Source organism: Vombatus ursinus, unplaced genomic scaffold (genome assembly GCF_900497805.2).
Source record: "Vombatus ursinus unplaced genomic scaffold, bare-nosed wombat genome assembly UNPS02014778.1, whole genome shotgun sequence".
NCBI lineage: Eukaryota > Metazoa > Chordata > Mammalia > Diprotodontia > Vombatidae > Vombatus > Vombatus ursinus.
In genome coordinates, this window is record NW_020954556.1 from 37605084 (window position 1) to 37626458 (window position 21375).

Here is a 21375-nt window from a genome sequence, read left to right on the forward strand (position 1 = left end):
GGGAAGTCTTCTGAGTGACTTCCATTTGGGAGGAGAACTTCACTCCTTTAGATTGCATGGCACTTTATTCCTTTTCTTCAGCATTTCATCCTATTTGTATTAGACATATTTGCATATGTCTTTACTCCCTTACTAGACTAATATAACTGCTTAAAGGAAGCGACTGTCATTTTTTTATCTTTGTATGATGCTTGGCACCAAGTGATATTTTACACAGCAGAACAGACTCTTTCTTAAATAGAAGTATTTGATGAATGACAGAACCCTTACCCTCTGGATCCAGGAGCTTGGTGAGACCCAGATGCTGCTCTGCCAGGTTAAAAGCATTCTGAAGATTGTAGTGTGCATTGGATTTCTTCAGTTTGTCAAAATCAATCAGGTCAGGCCTATGTAGACAAGGAAAAAGCCCCCACAAAAAAAAAAAACATAATCTACAACAGACTAGTCAGAAGTATAAAACACAGTGAAAGGAAAACTAAATAAGGAGCCCTCCACGTTGTTGGTCTAAAATTCTCCAGGCCATTTTGAAACTGAGGGAAAGATTAAAAAACTATGAACCCACCAACAATAGTGGTCTGTGGTCTTGAATACAAATTTCCAAATGTATTCATGCAAAGACTAGCACTTGGTGCTCTATAAGTTAAAAGGAAGAGACTGGGTACGATACTCCCACATGAGATACGAGAATTTCCTCTACAGCTGAACTTAAAATCCAGTGGATTTGAAAGTCAAAATCCATGCCACTCTGCCACAAAGGAATGATATCACTACACCTAAAACCTTCACTATGTTTTCTAAGTACTTACCGGTGTTTGTGTATAAGTGCATTGAAAGCCATACCATCTCTCCAGCTAGTGGTAAAATTGTGAATGTTGACATTGGGGTACCTGCAAAAGCCCATACAAAAGAAAGGAAAGAGAACAAGTTAAACAAAAGGTGCCTCATACAACTGTTTTAAATGAAGTAAAAATCAGTCTATGAATGTAAAAAAAAAAGTTTGAAATCAGAGCCAAGTATTTCAAGGATCTCTTGGAACTGCAATTCAAATAAGGCAGAGAGCTCTCTGGATTACCTGGCTTGTCCAGTTTGTAATTCAGTCTGAGTTAAATGGTATGTTTGAACTTTTAATCCCACCCTTCCTTAAAAACAAACAAACAAACAAACAAACCTAATCTTTCCTTTACATCTACCTTCCTGACACAATGAACCCCACTATGCTGGGATCTGGGATTTTACTTAGGAAGGAAGGAATAAAGGAATGAGGAAGGGTGGAATTCCAAACTAACATACATAGAACAGGAAAAAATGAGAGAATGCCATCCACATCCAAGTAGTTACTAAGTCCTGCAAATATTACCCCTCTAATACACTTTTCACATCCATAATCTTCTCCATTCCTACTCCAACTACCTGAATTCATTCAGATCAGCATTTTTTTCTTGCCTGAAGTATTATTGATAGCTCTCTAACTATCCATTCTATCATTAAGTCTGTTCTCTTTCAAAATTTCTCCTTCACACCCTTCCACACAAATAATTGTCTCAATGAATTATTCCAATCTCCTCACTTCTCAGTTTATAACAACATTTCAGTGGTCCCATTTTGCCTACAAAAAGAAGCTAGGTCCTAATTAGTTGGAATAATGAATCTTCCTGAAGTGGTCATATTATTTGAATTTATACTGCCTACTTCCATTAGGGTGGAATCAATAACCAAATGAATACTTTATGAGATTCATCATTCCTACTAATTGGGACACTGCTGTAAATTATAACCCCCTAACTCTCACATCCAAGGCCTCTAGAGTTTGGCTCCAATCCACTTTCAAAGCCTTATCTCTTACTACTCCCTTCTAGCATGTTTTAGCCAAAAAGGCCTCCTCACCAGCACTCATCCTCCATCCCCATTTTCATTTTTCCCTCTTAAATCTATTAGATTTTAAGATTATTGAGGACAGGGACTGCCTGTCTTTTGCTTCGTTTTGTATCCCCAGCACTGAGTACAGTGCTGGCACAGAGTAGGCACTCAATAAATGTTCACTGATTGATTTTATCTAAATGACTGGAATGGATTACCCCTGTCTCTAGCTGTTAAAGGCCCTCCTTTTCTTCAAGACTGAGCTCAGGTGCTAATTCTTCTGGGAAGCCTTCTTTCCTCCATGCTAGCTAGCTAAAAGTGATCTCTCCTGTGTGTTCATTTCCCACTCCTCTGCACCAAGTGCTATTTTCTATACTGCATTCCTTCCAATTAGATCAGAAGCTCCTTGAGAGCACAGTGTCCTAAATCTATCTTTGTGTGACCACAAGCACCTTCACACAGTGCCTTCAACATAGGAGATACTTAATAAATATTTGTTTAATTAAGTGTAGCTCAGAGTTGGCAGGGTTACTGGTCTCCATTGTATCCCAGTGAAGATGTTTGGACAGTGAGGTCACTGAGACCCAAATACTCACATTTCCGTTTAATACAAAGTAGCCAAGTCTCTCTTGTCATTGCTGGCACATTGTTTTTTCATTCTGAAGGCTGGGTTAACACTGATTTTCTGATGGTTAAACAAACCTCTGTAGAGAGCCTATGTCTATGAAAACCTTTCATACATGGGAAACTTTTCTGTAATCTGGCCAAGAGTCTATTCAACACTAATTATTTATAATGACTGTAATTCTATATTTATACTTGATTATAGGTTTGTCACCCTTATTGGATTATAAACTCCTTAAGGGTCCAGAGCACCTAGCACAGTACTCAGGAGTGCCCAGGGGTACTCAATAAATACCTGTAGACTAACTGGCTAAATTAAAAGTCATGTCTATATTTACAACTCATTATTACTGGTCCTAAAAACATCTGGAGAGAACAACCTCCATGAAAAAAGGTTCATCATCAATGATAGCTTACCAATTTCAATGAACAGAGAGAGAATGTATGGTTTTCTGAACTAAAATTTAAGCGTGTTGTTTCTTTGATAGAAGTTAAGAGTATTTAAAATTCCTTCAAATAATGAAAGCTGACTAAAACATCAGCTGGGTTACAGGCTAACAACTGTTTCTTCTCTCTGCTCTTCTTTCTGGTGGAGGTCAGTTGAGAAGACACACACTGGTATATTACAAATGATTTGAAAGAAACTCCACCCCTGGAAAGAGATATTTCTCCAGAAACCCTCCAATTCACACTCACCCAGCTGTTTTCATCTGGCACCACAACAACAAAGCGTCTTTGGCAGATTTTTTCTCTTTGTTGTCTTCAGTTTCTACGCTGATATCTTGAATCTAAGAATCACAAAGAATATTAGTGGGATTAATGGGTCACTGATGAAATGCATGAGTCAGTAAGAACAAATGTATTTCTTGGAATTGTACACAACTAATACCCAGAGCACAGCAGGAGATGGATGGGTTGTCTAAACTAAAGCACAAAATTGCTTTCTTTACTTTAGGAGCAGGCTTCTGAAGACAGGAAAATGGACCATAATTTTACTTTATAATTAGTTTGTAAATGTGACCAAAGATAGTGATTTAGATGAACACAAGCCTTCTTCCATACCCAGGATGTACCATTTTCTGCCCAAGATAGCACATTCATCTTGATTCTTTTGCATGAGACACCAGTCACATGGCACACTCTGAAAACTGGTGAGTTAATGTGCATAGAAGGAAAACTCATACCCCTTCCTCACAACAAGTTTTATAGACTGGAGAAATAGCAAGCTCAGCTTTTTATAATAAAGTGACACTTTTCATATGTTGTCATGAGAGTACAATCCCTGCAGAAAAGTTACCAACTAGATGGGATACCATATGTGTTATTTAATAAACATGTTCTTTTACTCTGCACTCCCACATCCTATACCAGCTGACTTTCTACCCAGCCTTTAAAAAGTCCAACTCAAATGACACTTCCTAACTTCTTCCACATCAGTAATGACTTTGTTCTTCTAGGAGTTCACATATGTATTTTGTTTGCAGTTCTGATTTAATGTGGATTATCTGTATTATAGTTATAGGTATATATCATAAGTCTTCTACTATAGGAGTATTATGGGAATGGCGATGCTTCCAGCAAAGTGCCTGCAACCATCATCCTGGGAAGGAACTTCTTTGGAGGTACAGCCTGGTACCTGCTTCTGCACGGCTACACACATAGCTACTGAAGACTCAGAAAATAAAGTTCTGTTCTACAGGGCCAAAACCCCTCGCATTGTCAAATGGTTCAATATCAGAAACAGCTATGTTTTCAATCAGTGAGCATGACATTAAAGAAAAGGCATGGCCATCTGCTTTGCTGCAGCACCTTAAGGACCATGGGGCCTTTCCACATGTCCTTCAGCTGAAACCTCTTATGTGTTGTCTTCCCCATTTGATTCTGAGCATTGTGAGAGCAAGGGTTGTCTTACTTTTCTATCTCTATCCCCAAAACTTAGCACAGTCTTTTGCATACAGTTAAGGCAGAAGGCTTATCTTGCCTAGTGCCTGGCACAGTGTTCTGGACAGAGTGGGCACTTGAAGACAACAAATCACTAAGTGCTGAGCTATCTTCTAATTTCTTAAGCAACCAAGAGACACCAAGAGATAACAGAAAGACTATTTACTTGATAGTCAAGAGACCTGTAATAAATAACAAGTACACTTACATAGCACTTTAAGGTTTGTAAAGTGCTTTACATGGATCATCTCAGTTTGATTTCTGAAACAATCCTATGAGGTGCTGTTATTCTCATTTTACAAATGAATAAACTGAGGCTAACAGAGGGCAAGTGATTTGCTGAGGATCACATAGCTAGAAAGTGTCTAAAGCAGAATTAGAATCCAGGTCTTCCTGATTCCAAGTGAACCACTCTAACCACTGCCTCCAGGTATAACTATGAACATGTTACTACCTCCCCAAGTCCCAGCTCTTGTCATTTGTAAACTTAGGATAGTTGAAAAAGATGCGAAGATCACTTTCAACCATAAAATTCTGTGGTTCTAAGTAATCCAAGTAGCCCTGGTTTCTGTCATCCCCCATTTCCTATACATTTCCAATCACATTAAAGCCATCACTAAAAATTCCTTAAGATTCTTTTTATGAAAACTGGGGTAGGGTGAAGAGATGCCACATGGACCCAAATATAGGCCCCCAGCCCCTCAAATGACATATTTGGTAGGCAAAAAAAAAAAACAAAACCACAGATCTATATAAAAAAATAACATTAGCTGTGGACCACACTCAGATTTTACATAAACCAGATTTTCTTGGGAAAAGTACAGCCTACTTCCAAACCAATAAGGTGAGATCACTGGGGTTTAATTTTAAACCTGTAAATGGGAAAAACCTAGCTAAGATGAAAGATCATTTCCTTCCCACATTGCCCTTCCTGAGATAAGAATTAACAAATGTCATTTTAATGGTGTTGTGAAGATGCCAGTCTGAGCTTGCAAAATCATTACCTCAAGCATAGAAAGTGAATTAAGAAAGAATGATTTGCACTAAAAAGTTTGGTTCAGAATAACTATGAATGGCAGTCTGAAATGGCATGCAAGACCACCTGTTGGCTTTTAAAAATCTTTGTGAAGAAAGATTTATCTGTTTTTCATGACTCATAGTTCATTTGGAAATAAAGTCTGCTCATCCAAGATAAAGACACCCACTATTTTATTGATCTAGCAAACTCAAGGATGCTGGTGCTAATTTTTCATCTTTTTTCCTGGGTTATACTACTTCAACTCAAATCAAAGAAAAATGTAGGAGCACCACAAAGTTAGAGATAAGACATTATTTAGAGATTAAGATTATTAGAGATAAAAGATTATTAAACAAAATATAACAGAAAAAAGAATAGGGTCTGGGGCAAACACTGAGACTTTACTAAATACTCCAACATACGCATGATCTCATCAATGGAGATCACAACTCATCTATGCCTGTCCATTCTATGCGATTCTCCCATGAAAAAGACAGAATACAATCCACAAATTTTAACCAAACTGAATTATGCTTGCTGGGAAAATCATTCTACTTCAATGCAGATCATTTACGGGATCCTTAGAGTTACCCTGCTGAGATGGCCTAAATTTCTAATTGTCTTCAGAGTAGGCTGAAATTTAAAAAAAAAAAACAAAAATCTTTCCTAAGGATCTACAGGTTTCCTAAGTTGCTCTGGACAGAAATTCTGTGAACAAAGCATTCATTTTCTCCTTCTAAAAAGGATCTACAGAGAAAGTAATTGCCAGGCTCACACCACTTACCTTCTCAGGTAACTCTCTTCCACTGCTTTGCTCCTACCTGTCATGTTCAGTGAGGCTTGTAGGCTGCAAAGTGAACCTCACTAATCATCCTAGTATTGTTCACTAAACAGGCCACCCTGAACACAAAGGAATGGAGTACAGCAAAGCAGGGAGGAGAGGAGGACCCGAGAGACGACTGTCATCTGGCAAGAAGACAGAGCCCAAGAGCACAAGACAAAAAGGGAGCATAAAGAAACTTCTGAGGAAAAGGAAGACAACACAAAAAATTCAGGAGAGACATTTCAGAGAACCAAATGGGGGAAGAGGGAAAGCATGGAAAAAAACAAAGAAAAAGGGAGTGCCATCCAACTGGAAATCTCTTGATAATGCATTAGTACTATAATAATGAAATCACTAACAATATCATGTATTAATAAAAACTTTTTACCAAACTCAATAACCCATAACCTTTCTATTGTAAGGAAGAAAACAAGCATTTATTAAGCACCTACTATATACCAGGCACTGTGCTAAGCGACTTTACACATATTATCTCATTTGATACTCAAAACAACCCTAGGAGTTAAGTACTATTGTTAGCCTCATTTTTCGGTTGAGGAAACTGAGATGGACAGAAACTGTGTGACTCGCCCAGCAAATCCACATATGAAGAATGAACAAACATCCTCAACACAAAAGAATACAAGACACTGGTAAACTAGGTGGCATAGCTACGGTAATGAGACCAGTTTGTGAAATTAGTCTCATTGCTTAACAGTCAAAACAGCTAATTAAGTAACTTCTTAACTGGAAGCTGAGGTAATTGGGAAGGTTAACTTGAGGAATGAATCTTCCAAGTGACAAAGGCTGGATCCCATTCTCTCTCCACCCCATATACAGTCATGTTTTAAAAGGTCTAGATGGGTACCTAAATATGTTTATTTTTGTTTCTCTTTCTTTTTCCTCTTGGACCAAAGGGAAGATATATTATGTTTCTTTTTCCTTTGGGGAGCAAAGGGTGGCTAGTGTCTCCTTGATGATTGCCCTTTGTTTTTTCTCCAGTCTCCAAAAAGACTGTTGTTGGGGAATTTCCCACTAAGTCTGGGAAGTACCAAGATGATAAGCCCCTAGAGGTCAGGGCCAATGTCACTGACATAATGAAATGGAGGTCAGCAGTGCATTGTGTAATTTAAGAAGGCTACCAGAGAAGGCTGAGTCATGTTGAACATCAACAACCCAGTTACTTTCCTCAATGAAACGAGAGACTGGGGGAAATGTGGCAGGTGTTCACTTCACAAACAGCTTCTGTCAAGAGAAACTACAACCACAGCGTCTCGTGTCCAGCACTGCCGCTGGCCTGAGGCACCTTCTGCCAGAGACTGAGGCAACATGGCACGGTGTAATGACCTCGAGAGTTAGAATCAGAAAACTTTAAACAGTAGTGTGTTATTTAACCTCTCTCGTTCTCGGGTTCCCTGTATGTGAAAGGAAGAGGTAGGACTAGATGGCCTCAAACATCCCTTCCAGCTTTACAGCACTAAGAATGAATCTGAGCGGCTTAAATGCCGTGGGCTCCTGCCAAATCAGTGCAATCTCTACCAATCACAGGCAGTGACCCTAAGGGCTTGTATTTTATCACTGATTATAGCCCTAACCCAAGGGTCGATGAGGAAGGAGAAAGCAAAGCTTGTGTTCTCTCTTTTTCAAAAATAATAAAAATATCTGGGCACAAATATGTGGGTTTTCTGCACAATCTTATCAGAAGGGCAAGACATCATCAGCATAGCTACCAGCGACACAGTACGATATCTAAAAGCTGTGTCCTAGGAGTGGCAGGTGGGTTGGTAAATTGTAGGACCGGCACTTTTGGCATGGCAGAAAACTGGCAAGGAGCTAACAAAAGAGAACCTGCAAACAGATTCTACAGTCGTCACATCGCCATTGTCCAGTCACTGTGTCCCCAAAGGACTGACTGTGCTCTATGATGCTGCCACTGTCTCAGGAAATTACATTATCATATTTTAACAACTTTGAAATGTGGAAGCTAAATTTATGAATGAAATGAATACTCTGACAGTGTTTGAGAGGATTTTACAATAAAGAATCAACGTGCAGAAATGTCCTAATGTCACGTTCTTTACCTGGAACCGCAAAATGATGGTCCAGATGAGGCCAAGAGTCAATCGATGATTCCCATCCACAATGTCATGGGATCCCATGTTTTCCAGATGTACTCTCTGCTCTTTCAGGAACTGAAGGGCTTTATCCACATTCTCCAGACAATGGATGCGCATTCTTCCCTTTGTTGGCTTGGGCTACATCCACACAAGAATAGAGAATAAAAAAATGTCACCCAAAGGGTAAGAGAAGGGTTTGGTGATTCTGCAATCCAAGCAATTTGGATTAGCACTCAACATGAAAATGGTCAAAATATCAATTACTTTGGGTCGAGGACTCAAGGGTGGGGAACCTGTGGCTGCCAGGCCAAGACCATAGGTTCCTTATCCCCAACAGGTAATAACAGCGTATCCCAAAAGTCTTAGTACACTTTGAAGCTTTAATGGATGAAAAGTGAACTAAGACTTTTGAAATACTCTGTATTTAAAATTAACAGTGGAGGCAGCTAGGTGGTGCAGTGGATAGAGCACTGGCCCTAGAGTGAGAAGGACCTGAGTTCAAATCCTGCCTCAGACACTTGATACTTACTAACCCTGGAGAAGTCACTTAACCCCATCGCCTAGCCAAAAAATGAAACAAACAAACAAAAAAAAACCAACAAATAAAATTGACAATGACTTACTCAGGCTATTAGGCAATTTTATTTAATTGCTTTGGGAGAGTAGGAGAGAGATATACTTTACAGAGCGATGGGCAAAGGCAGTTTGTTGGGAAGTGCTTTGCATCCGAACAAAATGTATCAATTTGTCTTAAAATTAGAAAAATCAATAAAAATATTCACAACTTTGTAAAATAAAAAAATAGTAACCAAATCTTAGCATGCAGTAATATATCACTTTAGTGAATTTTTAAAAACTGTAGTTACATAAATTAATGTCTTTTACAAAAGAAGTTCTATACCTTGCGGTTTGGGGTAAAAAAAAAACCAAAAAAATAAAAAACAAACAAGAAGAAAACCACAGCTTTCTCAAACATTTCCCTTCCTGCTATCTCTCCAGGGTTTTTTTCAGAGAGATATGATTAATACCCTTAAATGTTTTTTGAAAAGTTTAAAATTTTAAACTTTTTAAAACCTTAAAGGAAGTTTATGGTCTACTGAATTGATATTTTCTAAAGTCTGTCTAAAAATGGGAAAGGAGTATAAGACACAAAATCAAAGGAAGAAAACTTTTAAGATTGTGAGGGGGAAGGGAAAAGAGTTCATCTTAACTCTAATTATCTACATCTCTCCTCCCTCTTCCCTCAAAGCTTAATCATCTAATGAGCCAGAGGCAGCTCTCAAAAGTTTTTTTCAATGAGTATAGCTCCTAACAATAGGAGAAACATGGGAAGAACTGTATGAACTGATAAAGAGCAAAGCAAGTAGGTTCAAGGAAGCAATATATACAATTATTAAATAATGTACATGAAAACAACATTAAAATACTGCAAAATTCAGGTTTCCTCATCCGTAAAATAAGCTGGAGGAGGAAATGGCAAACCATGCCAATATCTCTGCCAAGAAAACCCCAAATGGGGTTGACTCACAAAGAGTCAACACAATTGAAACGACTCAACAGCAACAATAAAACTCAGACTTGCAATAACCAACCCTGGTTCCAAAGAACAGATGAAAAGAAGCAAACCCCACACCTGTTGGTAGAGGGAAGAGACCATAGGTACGAAAGGTGGCGTATATCAGCCAATCAGTCAAAAAACATTCATTTTAAGTGTTTACATAATGCTAGGTACTATACTACACATGGGGAATATAAAGATAAGTCAAAACACAGGTCCTACTCTCAAGGAGCTCACATTCTAATGGAGGAGACAGCATACAAATAACTATGAACATAGAAGATATACACAGTGTAAACGGAAGGTAATTTCAGAGGGAGAACTTGGGAGAGGGGCAAGGGAAAAAGGCCTCCTTCAGAAAATTGGATTTGATCCAGGTCTTGGAGGAAGCCAGGGATGTCAGGAGGAGGCAGAAGTAAGGAAGTAAGAGCATGGCATGAGGAAGCTGTAGTACAAAGGTCCAGAGAGTAGAGAGGAAGTGTCCTGGGTGAGCAACAGCCCAAGTAGCCCAGTGTATAGCTGGATCACTGCAGACAGGATGGATAGGAAGGGTTGTGAAGAGCTTTAAATGTTAAACATTGTGTATGTGAATCTGTGCTGTTGTTCTGTCTGTTGGGTTTTGCTTAATTCTATCTTTGTTACAAGGGAGGATTTAATGGGGAATATTGGGGAAATGACTAATATAAAAAAACAAAAACCATTACTAAAACTAATTCTTATGCCTGGTTTTAAAGGCCTTCTACAATTGGGCTTTACACAATTTATTCAGCCGCATTTCCCATAGTTTACACACATGCTTATACACACACACACACACACACACACTTTTCTGTAGCCACACAGGCCTCATTGTACCACAAACATGCCATGTTCATTCCCACATCTGGCATTTCATTCCTCTTATTCCCTTCCCCCACCTCCTAGAATGCTCTCTGCCTACTCAAAAGCCAAACAAACATCTAAAACCTAGCTCAAATCCCACTTCCCTCATTAGCTTCCCTTGATCACTCTGTCCCTCTGTCCCCTTTGTCCTCTAAACTCCTACCCAACTTTGAGGGTGTCTATCATAGTTTACCATTGAGTTGAGCTCTTTTCATTCTACTTTTGCTTTATGGATTAGGGATTTCTGACCAACTAAACTGTGAGTTTCTTAAGGGCAACAAACTATGCCCCCAAGCACCGAGCGCAGTACTTGGCATGCTCACTGAGGAAACGCTCAACAAACTGATGGATAAACACAAAGAGCCATGGGTTTATGAGCTGTATGACTTTTGGGGCACGTCATTTTCCCATTCTGGGCCTCAATGCTGTCATCTGTAAAATGAAGGTTAGATTAGAGAACCTCTAGGGTTCTTTCTAGCAGTAAATCTATGATCCTATGAAATACATTTTGAATGATATCTTAACTGCCAGCTTTCCCCAATCTTCATTCTTCTTGATCTCTCTGAAGTCTCTGACATTGTTAAATATCATTTTCTCCTCTGGGATACTTACTCCTCCCTAGATTTCTATGACACTACTCTCTCCTGGTTCTCATGCATCTGAGCTCTCATCCTCTCCCTCTTCCAAAGGTATACTAATACTAATAGTTAATATTTATATTGTACTTTAAAATTTGGAAAGCACTTTACTTATTATGCTATTTGATCCTCAAAACAACTATGAGGTAGGTGCTATAATTACCAGCATTTTACAGAGGAAGAAAAGAAGGCTGAGGCAGGTTAAGGACAGGATAATATAACTATTAAATGGTTTATGCAAGGTTCATACTTAGATCTTCTTGATTCCAAGTCCAACAATCTATCCACTGCCAGAAAACCAAAGCTGTCCAATGAAGGCATAATCAGATAACAGTGGAATTCATCACTTTAAGTGCTTTTCAGTTTTATACTTTTTATTCTATAATTAAGATCCTCAGTTAGGATACCCAGCATTAAGAAATATTTGGATGGCAGGAGGCTTGGGTAAAAATCGGTCATTTAAAAACTGACAAAGTTTGAGAATTGCACTATTTTCTCTTGACTTTAATCTAATGTATTTGTTATTACAGAGCTCAAGAGCCCCACTACAGACTGCTACATATAGTAACGAACATAAACTACAAATTACGAGATACTGTGGTACAGTTAACAAGACAGCTGGCTTCAGAGTCTGGAGGACTGGTTCTAGGCCATATGAACCTGGGGCATTTTACTTAATCTCTCACTGCCCCCTGGCAAATCTAAGATAACAGAAGTTGCAGAACAATTACTGACTCCATGGGTAGAGGGAGTTTCCTCACTGGTGTAGTTTCCCTACACCCATGATATCACCGATTGATACCTACCCCTCCTCTCGAAAAGAGAGGAGCACCTGTTTAAAATCTTTAGTACAGAAAACCCGTTTAAAAAAACAAAACAAAACCCACCACCACAACAATAAAATACCTAAACATGAGATGAATTTAATCAATCTGACATCCAGCAAAAGGGATATGTAATTATCTGAGTTGCCCAGCCCAGCTGCCAGTCTTCATTGGTCATCACAGAGCTCAGAGTAGACTGATCAAATACCAGGTCCAAACCAAAAAAAAAAACAGACTCAGGGATATTTGTGACCTAAAGATCAAACAAACACTAACCTTCAAAAGGTACACTCAGTTTCTTCAAAGTAGCAATACTGCATTTACTAGTTTCACAGAGTCAAGGGGTTTAGGCATCCTAGTTCATGCAATAATGTTAAATTTCAGCACAACTGCCGACATTCAATTCTACAAGATCAAAAAGCAATATTGAAAATATTGTCCAGTTGCATGACAGATAGTGTTTTAAAAGTTTCTAAGTCACTGAATTTGTAACGTGAACACATGGTACGACTGAAACATTATAAATGATAGCTAGAGGTTGTCATGTAACCCATGGAAACTTATTCAATGACAATGATGCTACAGTTTTCTGAATTTGGGGAAGACATCTTCCCAGGTAAGGTCTCATCTTCTATTCTTGCAGAGTAAAAAAGAGGTGGGGGACTCTAGTGAAAGGCTTTAGCAATGGAGAGAGAGGTGATTTAGGGACTTATGGTTGGTAGGGTTTCACTGATCTGGGAAATGTATGTAGGAAAGGGGAAGGCAAGCAACTGAGTCACTACATCTTTCTGGGGGACAGAGGCTTCAAAGCTTGGGTGGCTCCATCACTTGGGGATGCAAAAGGGTAAGAAGCCATGGAACTGGGCAGTATCAGCAAGGAACAGGAGCAAGGAGCAACAGGGAGGTGAGATTTTTGGCAGTGACATAGTTGTTCATGTTTATAAAGACCTTTGGTTAGCCAATGTTTTCAAGTCAGGGGCTTCCTGGATGGCTAAATATCATTTCTGCCGAAACATTTAATAGAACTTATAGAAATTGCGCTCCTTTGACTCAATGAATATAAAAAGCCAACATTAAATAACTCATGGGGGAAGGGGAGAATGTCTACATACAAAGATTTTATTATAACAAAGTCTGTATGAGAACCATTAGAATCTCAGTACTGGAAGGGGAAATACACAGATCATGTTGTTTAATTCCCTCATTTTCAAATGACTGAGCCTGAGCTTGAGAGCATAAATGACTTAACAAAAATAACAAAGTCAGTTAGAAGGCAGATACAAGGCTTTAATTAGCCCCTTCTACAAGTCTAGTGTACTCTTTTAGTCATTCGTCAGATTAATGATGATAATGATGATGATAGCAGCTAGACTGTGTGTGTTTGTGTGTCCCTTTAAGGTTTACAAAGCATTTTACCCATACTGACTCCTTTGTACTTGATCCTGCTATTATTATTCTCATTTTACAGATAAGGAAAACTGAGACTGAGAGAGATTAAGTGATATGCCCAGAGTCACAAAGCCAATACATTTCTGAGGCAGGGATTGATGAACTGAGGTCTCCCTGGTTCCAAGTCCAACACTGTGCCTGCTGACTGCCTCTCTAAGTCAATTTCCTTCCTAAAACATGGCACCCAAAACTGAATACAATATTCCAGAAATTGTCTGCCCAGGGTAGAGTACAGAATGACTTACACCTCCTTATTCTTGGAAGCCACGCTTCCTATGACCTTAGCCCAAGACTGGATTAGTTTTGTTAGCTACTGACTCATATTGCACTTACAAGTCCATTATAACCCCTAGATGGGGCTTTCACCTGGACTTTGTCCACCTGGTTGAATACATCTTAATGTTCTATTATTGCCTAGGTTACTTCTCCATCTTTTACACACAAATAGCATGAGATACTTTATCAAACATTTCACTAAAAACCAGGTAAACTGCTTCTACAGAGTTACTATAATCTAATCAGGTAATAATTTTTTTCCAAAAAAGCAAATAAAGTTCATTTGGTGTGACTGAGCTGTTCTTAATGAAGGTAATATTTTTTGTGACCGTCTCCTTCCTTTTTTGGCTATTCACTGAACATCTCTTTAATACATCCTAAAACACACAATTAAATTAACAAAAGCCAGTCCCCAGAGAAAGGTAGAGAAAATGCATCTCCCTACTTTCTTTATATAAGAGGATTATAGGTGTGGAATATTGCATACACTATGAGACAAAGTAATTGTCAAGTCAACATTGCTAAACTTTATTTCTCTTTCTTTTAAAATATTTGTTAAGGGAAGGAAGGCATCTGGAAATAAAAAATATATATAAAAATAAAAGTTACAAATCAAAATAAGATAATTAAAAAATGACACACTCTAGAATTCATTCTCCTAGGAATCAGTCACATATTTTGGCCTATATTTTGAAGTCCTTCCTTCCTTCCATCCTTCCCTTCCTCCCTTCTCCCTCTCAGGAACTAGATGAGTTCTAATCCAGTCTCAGCCATTTATTAGCTGTGTGACCCTGAGCAACTCACTTAACTCCAACTGCCTTCAAAAAAAAAAAAAAAAAAAAAGAGAAAAGAAAGAAAGAAAATATATGGAGAACATAGACCTTTCTCTAGTTCTGTAATTCCCTTCCTATTCTCCATGATCTTTTAAACATCACTGACAGCTCAGTGATCTAGTCCATCCCTTCTTTCAGAACCTAAAGATGGAGTTCATCTGGGTCAGGTAACAAAAATACATCAAGGGCAACTTGGTGATCTTAAGGGCAACTTTGTGCTCTGGCAATTTTTGTTCCGTCCTTTCCAGTTCCAACAAGAGCAAACAAAAGTAAAACAAGAATCAGGCTGCTCCACCTTTTTTGTTTTCAGTTATCCTACTGCTGCAAGCAAGCAGGACTCTTATTCTTTCACCCAACACATCCTTTAAAAAGCCCAACACTTTAAAAAATTATCTTTAGCTCTTTCCAAACTGGGCTTGGCCAGCCTGAACTTTACTGCAACCTGCTTTTGCATTTGTCTTGTTATCTGCCTTGGTTTCCATCGCTCTACATTATCTTTTAAAAATTTAAGGAGATAGTTGCTTAGTCCCATCAGACCACTCCTGATTTTTACCTTCTCAAATCAGAATTTTGATCAGTATTTTGAAATTCATTCCTGCAAGTTCTCTAATCCTCCCAGACTGACTTCTTGGGAAGAATTTTAATTCACAAGATCTTGCCTATCCTCTCTCTGAGGTTTTTGAAATTTAGTCTCCCCATATCTTGGGTATAGGTGAGACAACGCTCAGCTTTCCTCTTTTTCTCCATGATAATAAACTCTGAGGGCTCATTCAGTCATAAAGACAGATATAGGTATTAAAAAAAAAAGTAATTGCTCTAGTAAGGCATCATTTCCACTACACCAACCAATTCTTGCCCATTGACAATAATCAAAGGACATAAAAACTGCATCTTGTTGGTACTCTCCAGCTTTTGAAGGATGAAATTAAGATCAAAACAAGTACAAGTTTCCCATAAAGAGAAGAGGAGCGACCTATATTAGCAGGAGTTTATCAATGTAAATTAAAAGTACAAATAGTACATCTAATTTATAACTAACCCAGAGGATACAAAAGGGTTATGTTTATGTAGCCCCAATCCCACAAAGAAAGATAAGGCTTATACAATTACTTATTGAAATCAATATGGTTTATAGTCAATCCAGGTAATCCAAACAAAATACATAAATTGAATGAAATATTTTATCAGTACAGGTATCATGAGATAGCTCTAGAAAGTCTCAACTTTGCTCTGGATTTTATGTAAAAGTCTTGGTGACACCAGAATTTCTAGTTATGTTTGATTTGGTATCAAAACTATATGTGGGGAAAAACAAAAATAAATTCTTCTTTAGCTATCAATGCTTCCAGAGAATTGATCAAAAGTGATCAAACAGATCAAACTGATGTTTAAGGTCTGAGTAGTTTTTATACTGCCTTTAACAGCTAGGTGGTACAGTGGATAGAGTACTAGGCCTGGAGTCTGGAAGACTCATCTTCCTGGGTTCAAATCTGGTCTCAGACACTTACTAGCTGTGTGACCCTGGGCAAGTCACTTAACCCTGTTTGCCTCAGTTTCCTCATCTACAAAAATTAGCTGGAGAAGAAAATGGCAAACCACTTCAGTATGTTTGCCAAGAAGATCCCTAATGGGATCACAAGAATTGGACATGACTGAAATGACTGCACAATAAACAATAGCAAGGCCACAGTTTTAAAGAGGAGTCAGGATCCACTGCCACAAAAAGAGCTGTCCCCAGCCACACAACTGGCTGCCCTTATTTCCTTTCTCCCTTCAAGTTAGTAAACTCTCATTTCACAAACACATATGCAAATTATGCCTATATATGATTTGATGCTATAAAAACAGGTTGCAAGGATATAGACAGCAAAGACTTCATATATGGCCTAAAAGATATACAAATGTATATGAGATGTGCATGGGTTGTGATCTGGAAGGAAAGCCCATACCTACAAGATCATTATCCATTTAAGTAAGCGCTTGATAAATAGTTAATATTTATATAGCACTTTAAATTTCAAAGCATTTTACAAATATTATCTCATTTGATTCTTACAACAACCCTGGGAGGTAGGTACTACTATTATCCCCATTTTACATTAAGAGGAAACTGAGGTAGAAAGTGGTTGTGATTTGCCTAGCTAGTAAGTGTCTGAGGCTGAATATGCACAAAGTCTTTCTGGTTCCAGGCCCAGCACTCTATGCACTACACCATCTAACTGCCTTTATCTCAGGAGATATAGATTGTGCTTATGTTCAGTCTTTTCAATCATGTCCAACTCTTTGTGACTCCTTTTTTTGGGGGGGGGGGGTGGTTCTTGGCAGAGATAATGGAGTGGTTTGCCATTTCCTTCTCTAGCTCATTTTTATAGATGAGGAAACTGAGGTAAACAGGGTTAAGTAACTTGTCCAGTGTCACAAAGCTAGTAAGTGTCTGAGGTCACATTTAAACTCATATCTTCCTGATGCCTGGCCCAGCACTATAGCTGCTCTGTTATCTAACTGTCCTAAATAATAGCAGTTCACATTTATATGCCATATTAGATGGTTTGCAAAGTTCTTCTGTCACAAGAGCTCTATGTTAGTTGTTGTTGTTTAATTATTTTTCAGTCTGTCTGACTCTCCACGACCCCATTTGGGGTTTTCTTCAAAAAGTTAAGTGATTTGCCGTTTCCTTCTCTAGCTCATTTTACAGATGCAGAACTGAGGCAAACCGGAATAAGTTACTTGCCTAGTGTCTTGAGGTCAGATTTGAACTCCGGAAGATGAGTCTTCCTCCATCTAACATACTCTTGGATAGCAAGATTTAATTGGCCTACAAACGCTTAACTTAAAAGCTGCAGGCTGGCTAGCTTTTAGAAGCCCTTTCTCCTGTACAGCAAGAGGAATTAATAACATTATTCTATGTCCATTTGGCTTATTTTCCCTACAGGATGGGTTCTAGGCTGAGATTAGAAAATGGTCATTGGCAACAATTCCCTTCCCATTAAATTTAAAGTTCTCCAGTATTGGGTGGCCTCCAGGTGGAGGTCTTATCAGAAGCTATAAACAAAAACCCCAGAGACTGAGAAAGAATGGATGGGCTGTGATATTCAACAATAGTACTGAAGTGTCTCAATTAGTGCGAATAATGAACTCTCTGAAGTGGTCTCTTGTATTCAAATTTGCACTATCTAAAGTTATAATATCGTAAAAAAGGATCACTGGTTTCAATCCAATGGAAATACACAATTTAAATTGGAACACTGCAACCACTACACAAGATGCCTCATTTGCAAGAACTGGCTGTAGTTTTATTGTTTTCTTTTGGCCAAATAAAATTCTTCTGCTTGCCTAAAGTCTCATTTGATAAATGATGATTCAGTATCAATTCAAGTGAGATCCTCAAGTTCATAGCCAAAAGACAATCCACAGCTATCAAGTATCCTACCTGAATCCAGAATTAGTCCCTTCAGACTTTATTTTGAAAGATGCTCTCTCAAAGAATCACTTGATTTTGAGTCTCTCCTTATATAAGCATAAAGAATGAATAGGTATGTAGAAAATTCTCTTTTTCCAGTAAACCCAATCATAGGTTAAAAAAGACTATTTCCTGTCAGCAAACAGGAAAAAGGTCTCCTTGAGAAGACAGAGGATAATTAACTATTCCAGACCTACTCCTCTTAGCTCTTTGCAATATCTCAGCATAACTTGTATCCCAGGGGCATAAAACCCATCTCCCATGAACTGAGGAGGTTTAATAAATCAGAACAAACATACCAGACACTTAGTGGTCTTTCCATAAAAATAAAATACTTGCTTGACTGGCTTACTCATTTGCATTTTTAAATACCCAGCAAAATGCTATAATTCAAAACACAATGAATGAATTCAGAATCAGGAGACCTCAATTCTATGTGACTGACCACTGGTAAGGCACAATTTCTGTGGATTTCAGCTTCTTTACCTATAAAATATAGGAGGGTAGACTAGAACTGACCTCTCAAGTCACAGGATCATTATTTTAGAGCTAAAAGGAACCTCTGAGATCAACTTCAATACATTACAGATGTAGAAACTTTAAACCCAGCAAGGTAACTTGCCCAAGGTCACACAGGTAAGAAGTAACTCAAACTCTGTGAGTCTAAAATTCTCAATGGACTTGGTTGGGATAAGAGGCCCTAGGTTCCAATACCAGTCCTGCTATTACTGCCATGTGACCTTTGTGGGCTTCAGTTTCTTCATCTGTAAAATGAGTGTTAGACTAGATGATTCCCAATGGGGACATAATCCCAAAGTCATGTCCAGCTCTAAATTGATAATATTATGAAAATTAAGTAAGGGCAGAAAAAAATAATTGTAGAGGAGATAAACACCTTTTTCTAGTAGCTGATTAAGCTATTTAAAAGAACTGAGGAAACATCACTTTTCAAAGCTCAAAATGCAAAAGCAAGATAGTTCTTAGGAGGAAAAAAAATGCTTTTTTTCTGGGACTCCTTCCCTTTCCTTGAGGCACATAAAAGGGGGTGGGAGACTAACAAACAGCTTTTTCCATTTCTACCCTCATCAGTATTCATACCTCTAAGTACAACAAACAATTCTACCCTACCCATACATAATACATTTTAATGGTCCTAAATAAAGAGACATCAGAGTTATAAAGGGCACTAAAATGTTTATATTTCCATTTTGAAAAGGTAAGCCAAATTACTAAATGGCTTCAAAAATCAGAAATTTTACAACATTATTGAAAACACAAAAGTAATATACTCATTTTATGGGGTCATGAACTTTGTTCATAAAAGCTTTCATGTCTTATATATTTTCCAATAAAAGTAGTATATATGCAATAACAATGGGAGAGAAAATACCCAATTTATAGCAATGCTAACCTTCTAGTCCTAATTCACTGAAATTTAACACAATGACAGGAGAGGGGGAAAAATGAGAAGCAGATAAATGAGCAAACTTTGAAGATGATACTCTTGGGAAAGAAGGGGAGGGTGCTTTGGAGTGTGGACAGTAGAGACCCCACACAAGTGCACGTTTTCAATATGCAAACATATGCAATATGCAAACATATGAATTGTGATCTTTGTCTTCTATATATCTTAAAGCCTTATATTTCAGGCCTCATTTTGTGGAAAACCTATTTGAATTAGCAAAACAACTATGCTTCCAGGAAAAACAAAATAACTCAAATTAGGCTAATTATTATATGGCAGAAGTCCTTAGGAAAGCTGCTTCAATATTATCATTATTGTTTCCATACATCTAACACCTTTCCTTAGTATCTCTCTGCTGGCTCTCCCCATCCCCACCTTTAGCTCCTTGAGAGCAAGAATCTTTTGGTTTTTGTCTTTAGATCCTCAGTCTAGCACAAAGTCTTTTACATAATATGAGCATGATAGAAGTTTCTGGACCAAACTGTTCAATTCGAAAGTTTTCCTTAGTCTTTATTATGTATATGGAGTTGGGCAATGGGAGAAAAAAGGAGAGTGAAATGTTCAAATATATAGGAAAGGCAGTTACTGCTCACAAGAAGCACATAACCTAGGAAGGAAGAGAACAAGTGTGCAAATAAGTTCTCTTCTAGAAGAGAAGTGCTATATTAACTAAGTATATATTGTTTGAAGTATATATCAATATATATAAGTATATATAAACTAAGTACATATTGTTTGAAGTTCTTTCATGCACATTAATCTCATCTCAAAGCTGGGAGCAAGGGGAGGGAGTCTAAGGACCCATTTAAAGTAGAGGAAAGCAAGATATGAATAGATGGATAGATGGATGGATGGATGGATGGATGGATGGATGGATGGATGGGGAAACTAAGGCTGAGCAAAGCCTTAAGAGACTTGTCCGGGATCACACAGCTAGTATTTTTCTGAGGCAGCAGGAATCCAGCACTATCCACTGCACAACCTGGCTGCCTAGAAAGATTAGATGATTTGCCCAGGTCACAGAGCTACTTAAAGAGGACAATATTAGAACCCACACTAGTTTGTGGGTTAATATACCTAAAGAGTTTGCTGATTACTTATGATGGAAAAGGGGAAATAAATGAACACAAATTGAAAAACAATTCCAAATTAATAAAATCACAATGGGGTTTTTAAATGCACTATGTGTAGAATACATGCTGATATTATAACTTGCCTATCTCTGGAAGGACCACCCCAAAATGATTCAAGTATGTAGAAATAGAAGGAAAGGGTGAGAAATTTCCATGTGAAAATAATAAAGTTAGAATGTGAATTTTCTCATCTGTAGAACAGTTTTTTTTTAAGCTATTTTTACTTTAGTAAATGTCATCCTCACAAGAGGAAGGAAATGCAAACAATGGAGAATGTTACGCATAGCAAGGGGGAGACATGCCTCCAGGCCAATGTTTGGTGTAGTGAAAATAAAGTACTTTGCTTTTTGAATTGAATCCCTACTCTACAATCCCTAGCATTTGACCCTACAAGAGCTACTTAACCTCCCTGCGGCCTCACTTTCCCCATCAATAAAATGAAGGAATTAGGAATTATCCCAGATCTCAATCTGGGAA

At 38.1% G+C, this 21375-nt stretch overlaps 1 protein-coding gene across 5 annotated transcripts in view; it reads right to left on the bottom strand.

Moving 5' to 3' along the window:
- The window catches only part of SPTBN1 (spectrin beta, non-erythrocytic 1), a 270149-nt gene that overhangs the window by 68695 nt on the left and 180079 nt on the right, over positions 1–21375 (bottom strand). For all 5 annotated transcript variants that reach the window (XM_027865230.1, XM_027865232.1, XM_027865233.1 and 2 more), the window contains 4 exons: positions 8345–8518; positions 3178–3269; positions 807–887; positions 271–386 (listed from right to left, as the gene is read on the bottom strand). In XM_027865230.1, the coding sequence (XP_027721031.1) occupies positions 271–386; positions 807–887; positions 3178–3269; positions 8345–8518 (463 nt within the window). The remainder of the gene's footprint in view (positions 1–270; positions 387–806; positions 888–3177; positions 3270–8344; positions 8519–21375) is intronic.